Source organism: Entelurus aequoreus, linkage group LG05, assembly GCF_033978785.1.
Source record: "Entelurus aequoreus isolate RoL-2023_Sb linkage group LG05, RoL_Eaeq_v1.1, whole genome shotgun sequence".
Taxonomy (NCBI): domain Eukaryota; kingdom Metazoa; phylum Chordata; class Actinopteri; order Syngnathiformes; family Syngnathidae; genus Entelurus; species Entelurus aequoreus.
In genome coordinates this window covers 16,636,757-16,651,324 of record NC_084735.1, presented here as the reverse complement: position 1 = coordinate 16,651,324, position 14,568 = coordinate 16,636,757, and the positions used below count along the sequence as shown (strand labels likewise).

At 38.0% G+C, this 14,568-nt stretch overlaps 1 protein-coding gene across 4 annotated transcripts in view; it reads right to left on the bottom strand.

The window, feature by feature from the left end:
* Positions 1-14,568, bottom strand: part of LOC133650232 (roundabout homolog 2-like) — a 232,147-nt gene that overhangs the window by 183,972 nt on the left and 33,607 nt on the right. For all 4 annotated transcript variants that reach the window (XM_062047236.1, XM_062047237.1, XM_062047238.1 and 1 more), the window contains exon 2: positions 5,196-5,522. In XM_062047236.1, the coding sequence (XP_061903220.1) occupies positions 5,196-5,522 (327 nt within the window). The remainder of the gene's footprint in view (positions 1-5,195; positions 5,523-14,568) is intronic.

Below are 14,568 nucleotides of genomic sequence, written 5' to 3'. Positions count from 1 at the left end.
GGATACTATATCCTCTTGAAAATGACTTTTATCTCCAAGACAATACATTGGTGAAGCACTTTAGCTACGGAGCTAACGTGATAGCATCGTGCTTAAATGCAGATAGAAACAAAAGAAATAAGCCCCTGACTGGAAGGACAGACAGAAGATCAACAATACTACTATCAGGAGACACCGAACCAAACACTGGACCTGTATTGCAATGTTAAGATTTCATCATTGATATATAAACTATCAGACTGCGTGGTCGGTAGTAGTGGGTTTCAGTAGGCCTTTAAAATCTCTACACTGGTGGTGGAATGGACATCAGGAACTTGATTATAGACCTACGCAAGACAAAAAAGGAGCTATAAGACCATTAACAAGAAGCATAGCCAGAAGGAAAGATATCAGTCGATAGCCCTAGCTCTGGAGCTCCATGCGAGAATTCACATTATGAGGTAAGCATAATTGTGAGCAAGGTGAGAGAACAACTGAGAATTACAAGGGAGGAACTGGTTAATAATATTGAGGGTGTTGGGATCACAGTCAGCAACAAAAGCATTAGCAACACACTTTGCTATAATGGATTCAGATCCTGATGTGCCCGCATTGTGCCCCTGCTCATTAAGACCAAAATCCCACCTGCGATGTGTGCAGGCCTAGTGACCAACTTCAAGAAAATCAAAGATGCCAACAAACACTACCATTATAACACCCCTCCAAAACGGAACTCTCGCTAATCCTTCCTACTACCTACCGTATTTTTCGGAGTATAAGTCGCTCCGGAGTATAAGTCGCACCGGCCGAAAATGCATAATAAAGAAGGAAAAAAACATATATAAGTTGCATTGAAGTATAAGTCGCATTTTTTGGGGAAATTTATTTGATAAAACCCAACACCAAGAATAGACATTTGAAAGGCAATTTAAAATAAATAAAGAATAGTGAACAACAGGCTGAATAAGTGTACGTTATATGACGCATAAACAACCAACTGAAAACGGGACTGGTATGTTAACGTAACATATTATGGTAAGAGTCATTCAAATAACTATAACATATAGAACATGCTATACGTTTACCAAACAATCTGTCACTCCTAATCGCTAAATCCGATGAAATCTTATACGTCTAGTCTCTTACGTGAATGAGCTAAATAATATTATTTGATATTTTACGGTTATCTGTTAATAATTTCACACATAAGTCGCTCCTGAGTATAAGTTGCACCCCCGGCCAAACTATGAAAAAAACTGTGACTTATAGTCTGAAAAATACGGTACTTCTGGGTTTCTTGACAAAGTAGTAAGCCATGTTTTGCATTGGGATCAAATACATATTTACTTCAATCAAATACAAATGTATGTATTCTTTTTATTTCATGGTATAGTTTCTGACATGTTGACATGCTACCTCTCTCTTTTACAATAGACCAGGGGTCGGCAACCCGCGGCTCCGGAGCCGCGTGTGGCTCTTTGACCACTCTGATGCGGCTCAGCTGCATACCTGCCGACCCTCCCAATTTTCCCAGGAGACTCACGGATCTCAGTGCCTCTCCTAGAAATATCCCGGGGCAAATATTCTTCAATTTTTACCCTAACAACTAAATTAAGGGCGTGCTCTATTAGCTCTGCATTTATTGTCCTCTATAGCCTGTACAAACAGCGTGCCAGCCCGGCCACATGGTGTACGAAGCTCATACTTGCACCCGTAGGAGACAGCAAGTCATACTTGGTCAACAGCCACACAGCTTACACTGATGGTGGCCGTATAAAACAACTTTAACACTGTTACATTACAAATATGTGCCACACTAAGAACCCACACCAAAAAAAGAATGAAAAACACATTTCTGGAGAACCTCTGCACTGTAACACAACATAAACACAACACAACAAATACCCAGAATCCAATGCAGCCCTAGCTACCACCAAACCCCTCCACACATCCACCCCCCCCCCCCCCCCTCCGTGCGTCGGTTGAGGTGGGCGGGGTTTGGTGGTAGCGGGGTGTATAATGTAGACCGGAAGAGTTAGGGCTGCATGGGATTCTGGGTATTTGTTTTGTTGTGTTTATGTTGTGTTACAGTGTGGACGTTCTCCAGAAATGTGTTTGTCATTCTTTTTTGGTGTGGGTTCACAGTGTGGCGCATATTTGTAACGTAACAGTGTTAAAGTTGTTTTATACGGCTACCGTCAGTGTAAGCTGTGTGGCTGTTGACCAAGTATGCCTTGCTGTTACTTACGTGTGCAAGCAGAAGCTGCATTCAACATGTAGCCGAGCAGGTACGCTGTTTGAGCAGGCTGTAGAGGGCGCTAAAAGCAGTGCCATCACGCCCTGAAATTCGGTAGTCTCCCGGAAAAATTGAGAGGGTTGGTAAGTATGACGCTATCAAGCGCCATTCATTTAAAACTCGCGGCCCGCACTAACATTAAATTTTCATATTAAGGTGCGGGCCGGGGCGTGTGTCTGAGGCCCCTGGTTAAAACATAGCGCAAAGCAAAAAAAGCTTTGTATGCAATGTAATTTCATTTTAAATTTTCAAAAGAGTTCTGTGGCTCCCATTGTTTTCTTTAATTTGTGAAACTTGTCAAAATGGCTCTTTGAGTGGTAAAGGTTGCCGACCCCTGCAATAGACCAACCAAAAAAAAACAAACAAAAAAAAAAAAACAATAGACCAACCATAAACAATCTGGATAATACCGAGGCCGAGAATGTTAAACATGATTCAGGACTTGTGTTGTGGTATTTTTAAACATGTTCCTCTGGTTCAACTTATTGAAAAATGTTTTGTTTTTTCGGCTGCAACAAGAACACCGGGGGCATTTCCAGACACTAAGATCAAAGGTCTACAAGGAAGACAAGGATAAAATGTTTCGGTTTCTGTGTATTCCATAAGTATTTATAGTGTCAGTAGCTTTGGTTGGCAAATATGACATTTAAAACAAGAAGGAACATCTGTTTGAAGAAAGCTGCCAACGAGCAGTGACAAAAATCCTCCCCCTCTGCAAAAACATTTTTCAGCTTTCTTATCCAACAGTAGTTTTTTTCCTTCTTCTTCTTATTCATGACCAAGCTGTCAACGATCACGAACAACCTAGGTCATGGAGCATCAGACACAACAGGACAGAAGTTGCACTTTCTGCAGTAGGAGAAGGTAGGATGTGATATGATAAGCTTGGAGTACAAGAAGTGGGGTTGAGGCCTTAGGGTACAAGCTGCCAGGAGAAGTGACACCAAGGTGATGGCTGGCATCTCGAGTTCACGAAAGATGGTGATAACAAAAAGCTTGAGTGTCTGTGAAACAGCTTTTAGTCTCACCTGCATCTTTTTATGATTAAGAAAAAAACAAAGTGCATTTGAATTTTTAACAGAATTGAGACATTTTCAATACGTAAATGTAGTTCGAATGGAATCAAATCAAATCGTGATTAATCAATTTAAAACCTTATAAATAAAATGTAATCCATTTTAGAAATTTCCCATGATACTCTATTTATAAGTGATAAAACTATGTGGATTGTGTAGATGGGTTTCTAAAGACATTAAATGCATATAATATTCATATGAATCATATAATAGCATCCCTATTTTGCGGGAATTCACTTCCAACTTCTGAGGTAAATGGAACAAACCATTTGTCTCTGTAGGTGGAAGCGGAGCTGCTAGCACCCACAGAAACTAACTGTTTGATCTCACTATAGCAGAATAAAAGAAACATCGTGAACACTCTTGTCAGTCATCCACTGTCTTTGTCTCTGCGGGGCCACCAGCATACACACATAACCCATAACTTTTTGAGCTATGTTTCTAACTAAGGCCCTGTCTATATTAAGCCGGATAACTCCTTAAACTAATAACTATTTAGCCTAAACCCGGTGTCAGACACACTAACCCATCGTTTAAAGTTCCCCATCTTAGATAATTTTTTACACGGGTAAGTGTGCCGTCTATTTCTTGAATCTCCGGCTCTTAGCTCTGTATAGACTCATTAATCGTTTATAAACGGAGTTCGGAGAGGAAGTGACGTCAGAAATAATGTGCCACAGCCAGCTTCATAACAACCGGTTTCCACTCGGCGGTAACTACTAGAAAGATAGGGGCGAATCATCCTAACATGCCCGTGTTTCTCCTTCTTTTACATGTACAGGCGCTTGTAAAAATCACACATGAATACCTTAAGAGAAGGAAATGCGCGATTGCAGCTATTTCGTATACACCACATCTCAGACGGCAACATAGCAATGTTGAGCGACGGTTTTGGATAAGGCAGGCAGGATTGCAAGAATGGACAATAAAGGTGAAGGTAAAAGAGTGACCTGACCAGATATCGAAATCCATAGATTGATTGTTGTAAACTGTTCTTAATCACATTATTTACTTTCACACGTCCATTAAAGATTTGATTAATTTATGATGGCTCAGGTATAATTCACTACAATAGGGTTAGTCTAACAGCTGCTGATGGTGGAGCAAGCAAGGTTTACTGTTAAAAGAAATGTGGCAATAGGCTACATTGAAATACTTCACTTACCAGACTACCGGGTAAGGATACACTTCCAGGTCAGAGGTAACAATGACGTAATATATGCGCATCTGCCATTTCCCGCGCATGCGTACTAGGTTGTGTTGTGCCCGCGGTCGGAGGGGTTTGGAGTCTTAAACCAAAGCTTAAACGATGGCATTGTGTGTGTGTGGACAGGGATAAGGTTAGGTGGGTTATACCCTGTATAGCCCTAGTTGTCCCAGTGTAGAGGCAACCTAAGTAATTAGCAGACTAACTAACAACGACAACAATTACATAACTTTCTTCTGGTGGAGGTAAATATTAACATGTCCACTGATCTGTGCATTTTCTACATAATTCCAAACATTTTTTTTTATTTTCTTAAGTAAAAATAGCTGTAATTGCACAATCCCAAATCAAATACATGGCAGAAACCAGACATCTGAATGTGCAATCCACTCATAAACTGGGTTGCATTTGTATTTCCAACATTTTTTTTGGCAGAAAGACTTCTTATACACCATGACTATTGACAGCCTGTGTAATCTAACCGGACAATAAATTGGTAAAATCATAAGACTATGACAGTACTGAAGTGTAAATCGACAGTACTGAAGTGTAAATCGTGCCTCACCAACCTTCAACTCCACTGCACGCCAGTGATCTACACACATACCTACAAATTGAACAAAACAACAATACTTACTTGCTACTTCCAGCGACGCATTTCGACTGACTGCCTCACCCAGGTAATTACGGGCCACGCACACATAGACTCCTTCATCAGGTTTACTTCGCCGGCCATGTACGATTCTCAGGAAGAAGAGGGAACCGCTGGGTAAGAGCATCCTGTGAGAGCGAGGGTCCTCACGGTCTGTCTCGACCCGATCCCCATCTTTGTACCATTCTACCATGGGAATCGGACGGCCCTCTGCCTTGCAGTTGAGGGTAGCTGGCTCCCCCTTGGACACAATCAGATCTGACGGATGTTCAACAATTCGTGGAGCAGCATCCTCTAGCCTAGGCCGAGATCCTAAGGCAAAAAAAATCGCAAAGGGAAAATACATGAGACTTCGGATGCGTTCTTGACTAGAAAAAGCTATAATACACATAGAAGGATGTAAGTATGGAGGTTAATTTGTGTCTTTAATACGAAAGCTTTTTTTTTACACTAAATGTATGTACTGAATTTATTGTGTTTAAACTTTGTGAACTGAATTTTTTTTACATCAAATTATGCTGACAATTTTATTGAAAATAAATTCAGTGTATACAAATGCAGTGTGCAAAAATGTGCTGATTCAAAATGCAAGAGTCACTTTCGGTAAATTACGACAGAAGCAATTGATCCTGTCTCAGAACCCGGCACTGAATTTTTTAGCATTGAATTTTTAAACACAGAATTTTTATACAAGGACTTTTTTTTACACTGAATTTTTTACACTGAACATTTATACACTGAATTTTTATACACTGATTTTTTTACACTGAATTTTTACACACTAAATTTTTACATACTGAATTTTAAAACACTGAACTTTTATTCCCTGAATTTTTTAAAACGCTGACTTTTTTTTTACACTGAATTATTTTACACTGATTTTCTTTACACTGAATTTTTATACACTGATTTCTTTACACTGAATTTTTTACACTGAACATTTATACACTGAATTTTTATACACTGATTTTTTTACACTGATTTTTTTACACACTGAATTCTAAAACACTGAACTTTCATACACTGAATTTTAAAATGCTGAATTTTTTTTACACTGAATTTTTATACACTGAATTTTTTTTACACTGATTTTCTTTACACTGAATTTGTATACACTGATTTTTTTACACTGAATTTTTACACACTGAATGTTAAAACACTGAACTTTTATACACTGAATTTTAAAACACTGAATTTTTTTTCAATGAAAGTATCAGCATAAAAAAAATTCAGTTTCCAAAATTCAAATGCAAAAAATTCAGTTAAACGAATTCAGTGTCAAAAAAAAGCTTTTATAATAAAGACACAAATTAACCTCCACTGTAAGCATAATAATTATGTATCTCAGTCACAAACTTGAAAATACCATTCCAGTTTGGCCATGTCCACACTTTTCAAGATTTAAAGGAACTTTTTTGTTATAGCAGCACACATGAGACACATGCCATGGCACGAAATGTAGTAGTAGTACTGTACGTACATAACAATTCTAATAGAATACAATAAAAATAGAGTACCGGTAAGTAGCAAGTTGCACAGGTTAATGGGAATACATTTAAACAGAATATCACAAATAGAAAATACATTGTGATACTCTAGAACAGAGAAAAGAAAATGTAAAAACAATGACATCAAACCAAATAAAAGCCAAATTCAGCACAGTTGGTTACTTTTAGTTCAGCTCTCTGGGTTGAATTAAAAAAAACCAAAAAAAAACCTAGTGAGGTCAAATAAGAACATTTCATATCATTGCTATTGTGACCAGAATTATCACAGAACTGTTGAGTGTGCTCAAAAAGTGCTTATACACACACTGAAATCTTAACCCAGTTGTATTTTTAAAAATAAATATCTTTAGAGGCGTATTAATGTTGTTTGAATGTTTAAATATGTTTATCTTATCCCGTTTCTTAATGATGAAGACAAAATGGCATGCTTTGCTTCAGTTATTGAAATGTGTTAATTCTTGACGTCATACTGGTTACGCCACCGCCTCACTCCGAGACACGCCCTCACCGCCAAAAGCATATTGGCAAACAAGGAAGATACCCTGCAGTCTATGGGCTTTTTAATGAGTACGACTTAGGGCTGTTCGATTATTCCAAAAATCAATAATCACGATTGTTTTATTAATTACATGATTATTCATTAATTTTAAAAAATGCGTATTTATTGTAACACCAAAATTTATTATTTAAAACTCAATAAAAAAAAATAATTAAACGAACAACTGGATATAAATTAGTAACAAATAAACAACAAGTAAAATAGTAATAATAGTAACAACAATAATAAATTAGTAACACATAAACAACAAGTAAAACAATAATAATAGCAGCAACAATAGATTGAAATAACAATGGTAATATAAAAAAAACAATAACACGAGTTTGAGATTAAAATTGTATTAATTGTCAAGCCCTAGTACAACTGAAAAATAATCCACCATGGGACGGACGAAAGTTTAGAAAAGCATGTTTGCAGGTTTGGAAAAACATGGCAAAAATCACGACCTTCTACCTCAATTTCGATTAATGTTCAATTATTCCACACTGTAAAAACAACTGTAGATTTTACAGTAACTGTTGTACTGTTTGTTGTAAAAATTGCCATCAATTTTACAGTAAAACACCGGCAACTCAGTCGCCAGAATTTTACAGTAAAAATAACAATGTAACTGTTTTTATCATTTACAGTAATTGACTGTAAAAACGACGCACATACATTTTCCTGTGAAAAAAAATGGCAAATCAGTCGCCAGAATTTTACCATTAAAAACAGTGGTTCCGTTTTTAAAATTACAATAATTTGCTGTAAAAACTGCCTTTGATTTTACGTTGAAACACTGGCAGCTCAATCTGCAGAAATGTAATGGTAGTTAAATTTACAGTAATACACTGTAAAATGACTGGTAGTCAAGGCGCCAACATTTTCTGTTTATTTTTTACATCTACAATAATTTGCTGTAAAAACCATCATAAATGTACAGTAAATTATTGGAGCTGACAATTTTTACCGGTAAATCTAATTTTTTAAATTTAATTTTACAGTGCGCTCTCACGACGAAATAAGCGACATAGCAGTTTTACGTTGGTTAGAAGCTCAAACTGTCACATAGTCCTAAAAGAAGGTGAGAAAAACTATTGATCTATAGAAGGAACGTGTGGCAAAGTCATACTTGCCAACCTTGAGACCTCCAATATCGGGAGGTGGGGGGTGGTAGTGGGGGGGTTGGGGGCGTGGTTATTTACCGCTAGAATTCACCAACTCGAGTATTTCATATATATTTCATATATATATATATATATATATATATATATATATATATATATATATATATATATATATATATATATATATATGTATGAAATACTTGACTTTCAGTGAATTCTAGCTATATATATATTTATTTTATTTACATAAAAGAAATACTTTAATTATCTATCCATTAGATGGCAGTATTGTCCTGTTTAACTTCTCTGTTCATGACTGAGAAATCATTTCGGCCACCATGTTCAATGGAGAAGTCTGTTCTACATATTTACAGGCAACATACACCTTCCCCTTCGAACTGTCCTGGATGAACTGAAATTCTTGTTTCCATTCGTTTTGGAACTTGCAAGCGTATTTATACTGTGGGAAAGCGGACGTGAGAATAGGCTGTCCCCACTCAGTCTCAGGTCCGCATTGAGCTGGAGGGGGCGTGGCCTCCAGCTCCGGCTGAATACCGGGAGTTTGTCGGGAGAAAATCTCTGCCGGGAGGTTGTCGGGAGAGGCGCTGAATAACGGGATTCTCTCGCTAAAAACGGGAGGGTTGGCAAGTATGGGCAAAGTACAAAGGTAGAGTTTCCGTTGCCCTCCTCTCTCTTAGCCCATCGCCGTCTAACAAGAGTGTTGAACAAAAGTAAAAGTATTGCTAAATGCTCATTAATTCATTTCAATAAATGATATGTATTTTGCTTTGTTTGGTGCATGTGTGTTATGTGACTGTAACGCATTCATTGGATTTGTATTATATCTTGAAGGGGGAAAAAAATGTACCACTGTGAAGATGTGTAATTTAATTAATTAGAGAGAAGAAGATCAATTACAAATGTACGACCATGTAGAGACACAAATGACACGCTGTCATGTAAATAAAATAAGTAAGATAAGCCTGGGAGGGTGCCATTGGCGTGCGGGGAAGGGCGGGTAGAGGGATACTGACAATCATCTACTCAACTAAAGGGCACTGTGCTGATAGCAATAAAGAATACTGTCTGACACTTAATGTAATTACATACATAAAGATGGAGAAATTGGAAGCCTAAAATCCTTGCAAAAACCCTCAGCCTGGTGAACAATACAGAAGCTTTAAAGTTCTAACAAGCCAAGTGGGAATGTAAAATGGGGGGTTTTATGGAGGAAAAGACCACTGTGAGGGTGTGACCTAAATATCTTCAAGATAATGTCTAAATAGTAAACATGTGAAAAGATCTCTCTCTGAGGAAATCACTCATAAATAAATGATACTGAGGCAAAAGTAATTTGACTAACTAGAAAGTACAGTGAAGCGTTTGAATACCCTGGAGAATAAAATAAACAGTGCAGCTGCAGGTTTATACCTGTACTAAGCTTTTGGGTGATAAAAGACAATGTCACTCAAGTTTTTTTTCTAATATTCTCCAAATGTCCAATTCACTGTGAGGGCAAATGTACTGGACCGTTAAGGATGAACTCAAATTGTTTCCCTTGGACAACTGGAGTATGTGCAGTCCGAATGGTTGCCTTGACAGTGGTGTATAAAAGCAAAGTCTGGACCCTCTTAGGACCTATTAGCGGCTGGTGAACATGGACTCCAAGAGAACGTAAGCAACTCTCATAGCTACACGATTGATTATGAAACCTCAGAGGTTGCTGGACAGGAATGATGCAAGGAGAACAATTAAATACTGGATCAAATGCAAGCCAAAATTAGGACCTTGATAATCCATCCAGTCTGCGGGATATGCAAAATAACCAAGATTTTGGGGTGTAGAAGTAAAAGTAGATAACCTTGCATGCTTAAAGGGGAACTTCACTTTTTTGGGAATTTTGCCTATCGTCTACAATCATTATGAAAGACATGACGACGGATGGATTTTAAAAAATGCATTATAACTTGCAAATAAACGAAAACAAAAGCCCATGAGAGGTCCTCTATTCCAGCCATAAAATCCAATAAATAATCATCCAAAAACCGCCAACAATACTCCATTTGTATTTCGTGACTTGAATATTAACCAAGTATTAGTGATATTGTTATTATAAGCGCTAACGCAGACAAACTCTTTACAGCGGCAACGTGATCACTACTGTGTGTCCCTATGTTTACATCATCGAGTGGTCTGCTCTTTCGTCGCTTCCCTGCTGGGAGGAAGTTATTGTAGATCATAAATCATGCTTCTCATCTGGAAAGTAGATGGTTGGGGATGTATTTAGACAAGTTGGTACACTTTAACAGCCATTTAGGACCCAAAACTGGCAAAAACGACAATAAAAAGACATCCCGTTTCTTCACGAGGATTATGAGTCATCCATCCATCCATTTTCTACCGCTTGTCCCTTTTGGGGTGGCGGGGGGTCGCTGGAGCCTATCTCAGCTACAATCGGGCGGAAGGCGGGGTACACCCTGGACAAGTCGCCACCTCATCACAGGATTATGAGTCATTCTTCATCTACCGTAAATGGGAATATATGAACATCCCAGCAGTCGCCTTCTTAATGACAGCAGACCTTATACAGTACAAGGTTTCACCCTTAATGTAATTGAATGTGGCGGGCCGCCAAAGCGTTTTTTTATGGCCACACCCTGAAAATAAGGGTTTTATTTTTTTACTTGAAAACAAATTAAAACAAAATAATATATTGTAGCCCCCAGAAGAAAACACAAAGTCCAACGCTAATTTTAACTTTTGCTTCGTGATTCCGCGCTTCCCCAAACACACAACACTTCCTCATTCTCCGCCAATCACCTTTCAGGCACTGACAGAGTGTTTGCAAACATAGGCAAAACTAACATCAAATCTAAACGACACAAATATAAAACATTAACATTAGCAGGTCGTTACAGTAAAAATTGATAGATATAGCTTTTTATTTGCACACTATTGATAAGTGATGTACCGAAAACTTGATTACCGGAAAAAGACTTTGATTACCGAAAACCGCGCTGCCAAAACCGGATTTAAACAAAACGCACGCCACTGTCTGGAGCGTTGTCAGCATGTCTGCGATGTGGACCTAATTAGTTTATATTTTGCAGTTTTACCCGTGGACAGCCGTGTACAAAATGTGTAAATATTAAGAGGACAGTGGCGGCATTTAAGAAAAAGTCCAACTGGAGCAAAAGTGCCAGGCAAGTGGGAAGTCATGCTCGCTGCTGCGAGCCTCTTTAGTTAGTGACATCAAGGGACAGAAGTAAAGAGTCTCTAAACACGACTACATTTCATAATAACACCAGAATAAGATGCTACATTTGTTTTTAGTTGTTTTTCATTACAAAAAGTAATTAAAAGTCTGGAAACACTTGAAAAAAATAAAGTAGAATGTACAAAAAGCAGCAACAATTGAAAATATGGCAAAACAATAAATACTAATTCATAATAACAGCTTTGTTTTAAATGTACTGTATGTATACATTTTTTAGTCTTTTTAAAGAAAATCATATCATAGCACATTATACAAATTACATGGTGACCGCACCCATAACTACGTCCCCGCCACCACAGGTATCTTGGAAGTTTAGGGAAAACCCTGCAGTAAGGTATGTTTGTTGGCTCTCATTAAAGTCTGCAGTGAGTAATAATCAGTGATGAAGAAAAAAAAAAGCAAATATTGTAATGCGTTTCTTAAATAAACGCTCCGCGTATGCTTAAAATTATGGAGAAAAAAAAGGCCTGAGCAATATGGCCTAAAAATAAAATCCCTTTTTTTTTTCACAAAAATGTTCATTTACGATTTTTTCCAATTTGTTTCCCTACTTTTTAAAGAACCCATTGAATACAAATGACGGAGATAATTCAAAACAAGCTTTTCTTTTATTTGATTAAAACCTAGTATATAGAAATGACACTGCATACACTGCATCTTACTTATAGCAAAATTCTAATTTCAATAATGTTGTTCTTTTTAGACCAGATAAAAATTATTATTTTTATGGAATCATTTTCAAAAACTAATCTAACAGTCTTGTATAAAATACTTCTGTTAACAAAAATGTAACATTCCACATTGCATGCAAATAAATAATTTCTCCCAACATTGAGATTAATAGTGAAAACTTTTGTTATTTTTTGCAAATATTAAGCTCATTTGGAATTTGATGCCTGCAACATGTTTCAAAAAAGCTGGCACAAGTGGTAAAAAAGACTCAGAAAGTTGAACAATGTTCATCAAACACTTATTTGGTGAACAGGTTCATTGGGAACAGGTGGGTGCCATGATTGGGTATAAAAGCAGCTTCCATGAAATGCTCAGTCATTCACAAACAAGGATGGGGCGAGGGTCACCACTTTGTGAACAAATGCGTGAGCAAATTGTCGGACAGTTTAAGAACAACATTTCTCAACGATCTATAGCAAGGAGTTTAGGGATTTAACCATCTACGGCCCGTAATATCATCAAAACGTTCAGAGAATCTGGAGAAATCACTGCACGTAAGCAATGATAATACGGATCTTCGATCTCTCAGGCGGTACTGCATCAAAAAGCGACATCAGTGTGTAAAGGATATCACCACATGAGCTCAGGAACACTTCAGAAACCCACTGTCAGTAACTACAGTTCGTCGCTACATCTGTAAGTGCAAGTTAAAACTCTACTATGCAAAGCGAAAGCCATTTATCAACAACACCCAGAAGCGCTGCCGGCTTCGCTGGGCCCGAACTCATCTAAGATGGACTGATGCAAAGTGGAAAAGTGTTCGGTAATCTGATGAGTCCACATTTTCAAATTGGTTCCTCCGGACCAAAGAGGAAAAGAGCCATATGTTATAGGCGCAAAGTTGAAAAGCCAGCATGTGTGATGGTATGGGGGTGTATTAGTGCCCAAGAGATGGGTAACTTACACATCTGTGAAGGCACCATTAATGCTGAAAGGTACATACAGGTTTTGGAGCAACATATGTTGCCATCCAAGCAACGTTACCATGGACGCCGCTGCTTAATTCAGCAAGACAATGCCAAACCATGTGTTACAACAGCATGGCTTCATAGTAAAAGAGTGCAGGTACTAGACTGGCCTGCCTGTAGTCCAGACCTGACTCCCATTGAAAATGTGTGGCGCAATATGCAGCCTAAAATACCCCAACGGAGAACCCGGACTGTTGAACAACTTAAGCTGTACATCAAGCAAGAATGGGAAGGAATTCCACCTGAAAAGCTTCAAAAATTGTTTTCCCCAGTTCCCAAATGTTTACTGAGTGTTGTTAAAAGGAAAGGCCATGTAACACAGTGGTGAACATGCCCCTGTGCAAACTTTTTTGCAATATGTTGCTGCCATTAAATTCTGAGTTAATGATTATTTGTAAAAAAAAAATTAAGTTTCCCAGTTTGAACATTAAATATATTGTCATTGCAGTCTATTCAATTGAATATAAGTTGAAAAGGATTTGCAAATCATTGTATTCTGTTTTTATTTACGATTTACACAACGTGCCAACTTCACTGGTTTTGGCTTTTGTAGATAAACACAGGCTTTTTTTCATTCACCCCTCTTGGTGGTGGAACATGAATTTTAAAAAGTAATTAATAATAGTTTCTCTTTACAAACAAGTAATTGAATCACTAAAGGAATTACTCTTTCATTAATTGAAATAATTACTAGGGAAAGCAATTAATGCGTTACTTAAAAAAATTAAATATCTGGCTTATGCAATTGAGAGATGTATCATATTTGCACTAAATTGGCCCTCGTGTGCGAATGTGAGTGTGAATGTTGTCTGTCTATCTGTGTTGGCCCTGTGATGAGGTGGCGACTTGTCCAGGGTGTACCCCGCCTTCCGCCCGTGTGCAGCTGGGATAGGCTCCAGCACCCCCCGCGACCCCGTAAGGGACACGCGGTAGAAAATGGATGGATGGATAGGTAGTGTGTGCGTGAGTGAGTCTTTAAAAGGCAGTGCCTGTTGCCGAGTAACGTGTGTCTTGTGTGTGTTAGCTTAGCAGTGGCAGACAATTTGTCGGCACTCTGCAGTTCCAGCAGCTCTGTTGAATGTTTTTACTGGATTGTGTTACTTTTGGTTGATGAAAATATGTAATGTGCTTCATGGCTGTCATATCTTCTGGTCCACTAAAGAGGTATTGATTGGATTGCAATCTGAAGGTTTTCACTTCAATCATTG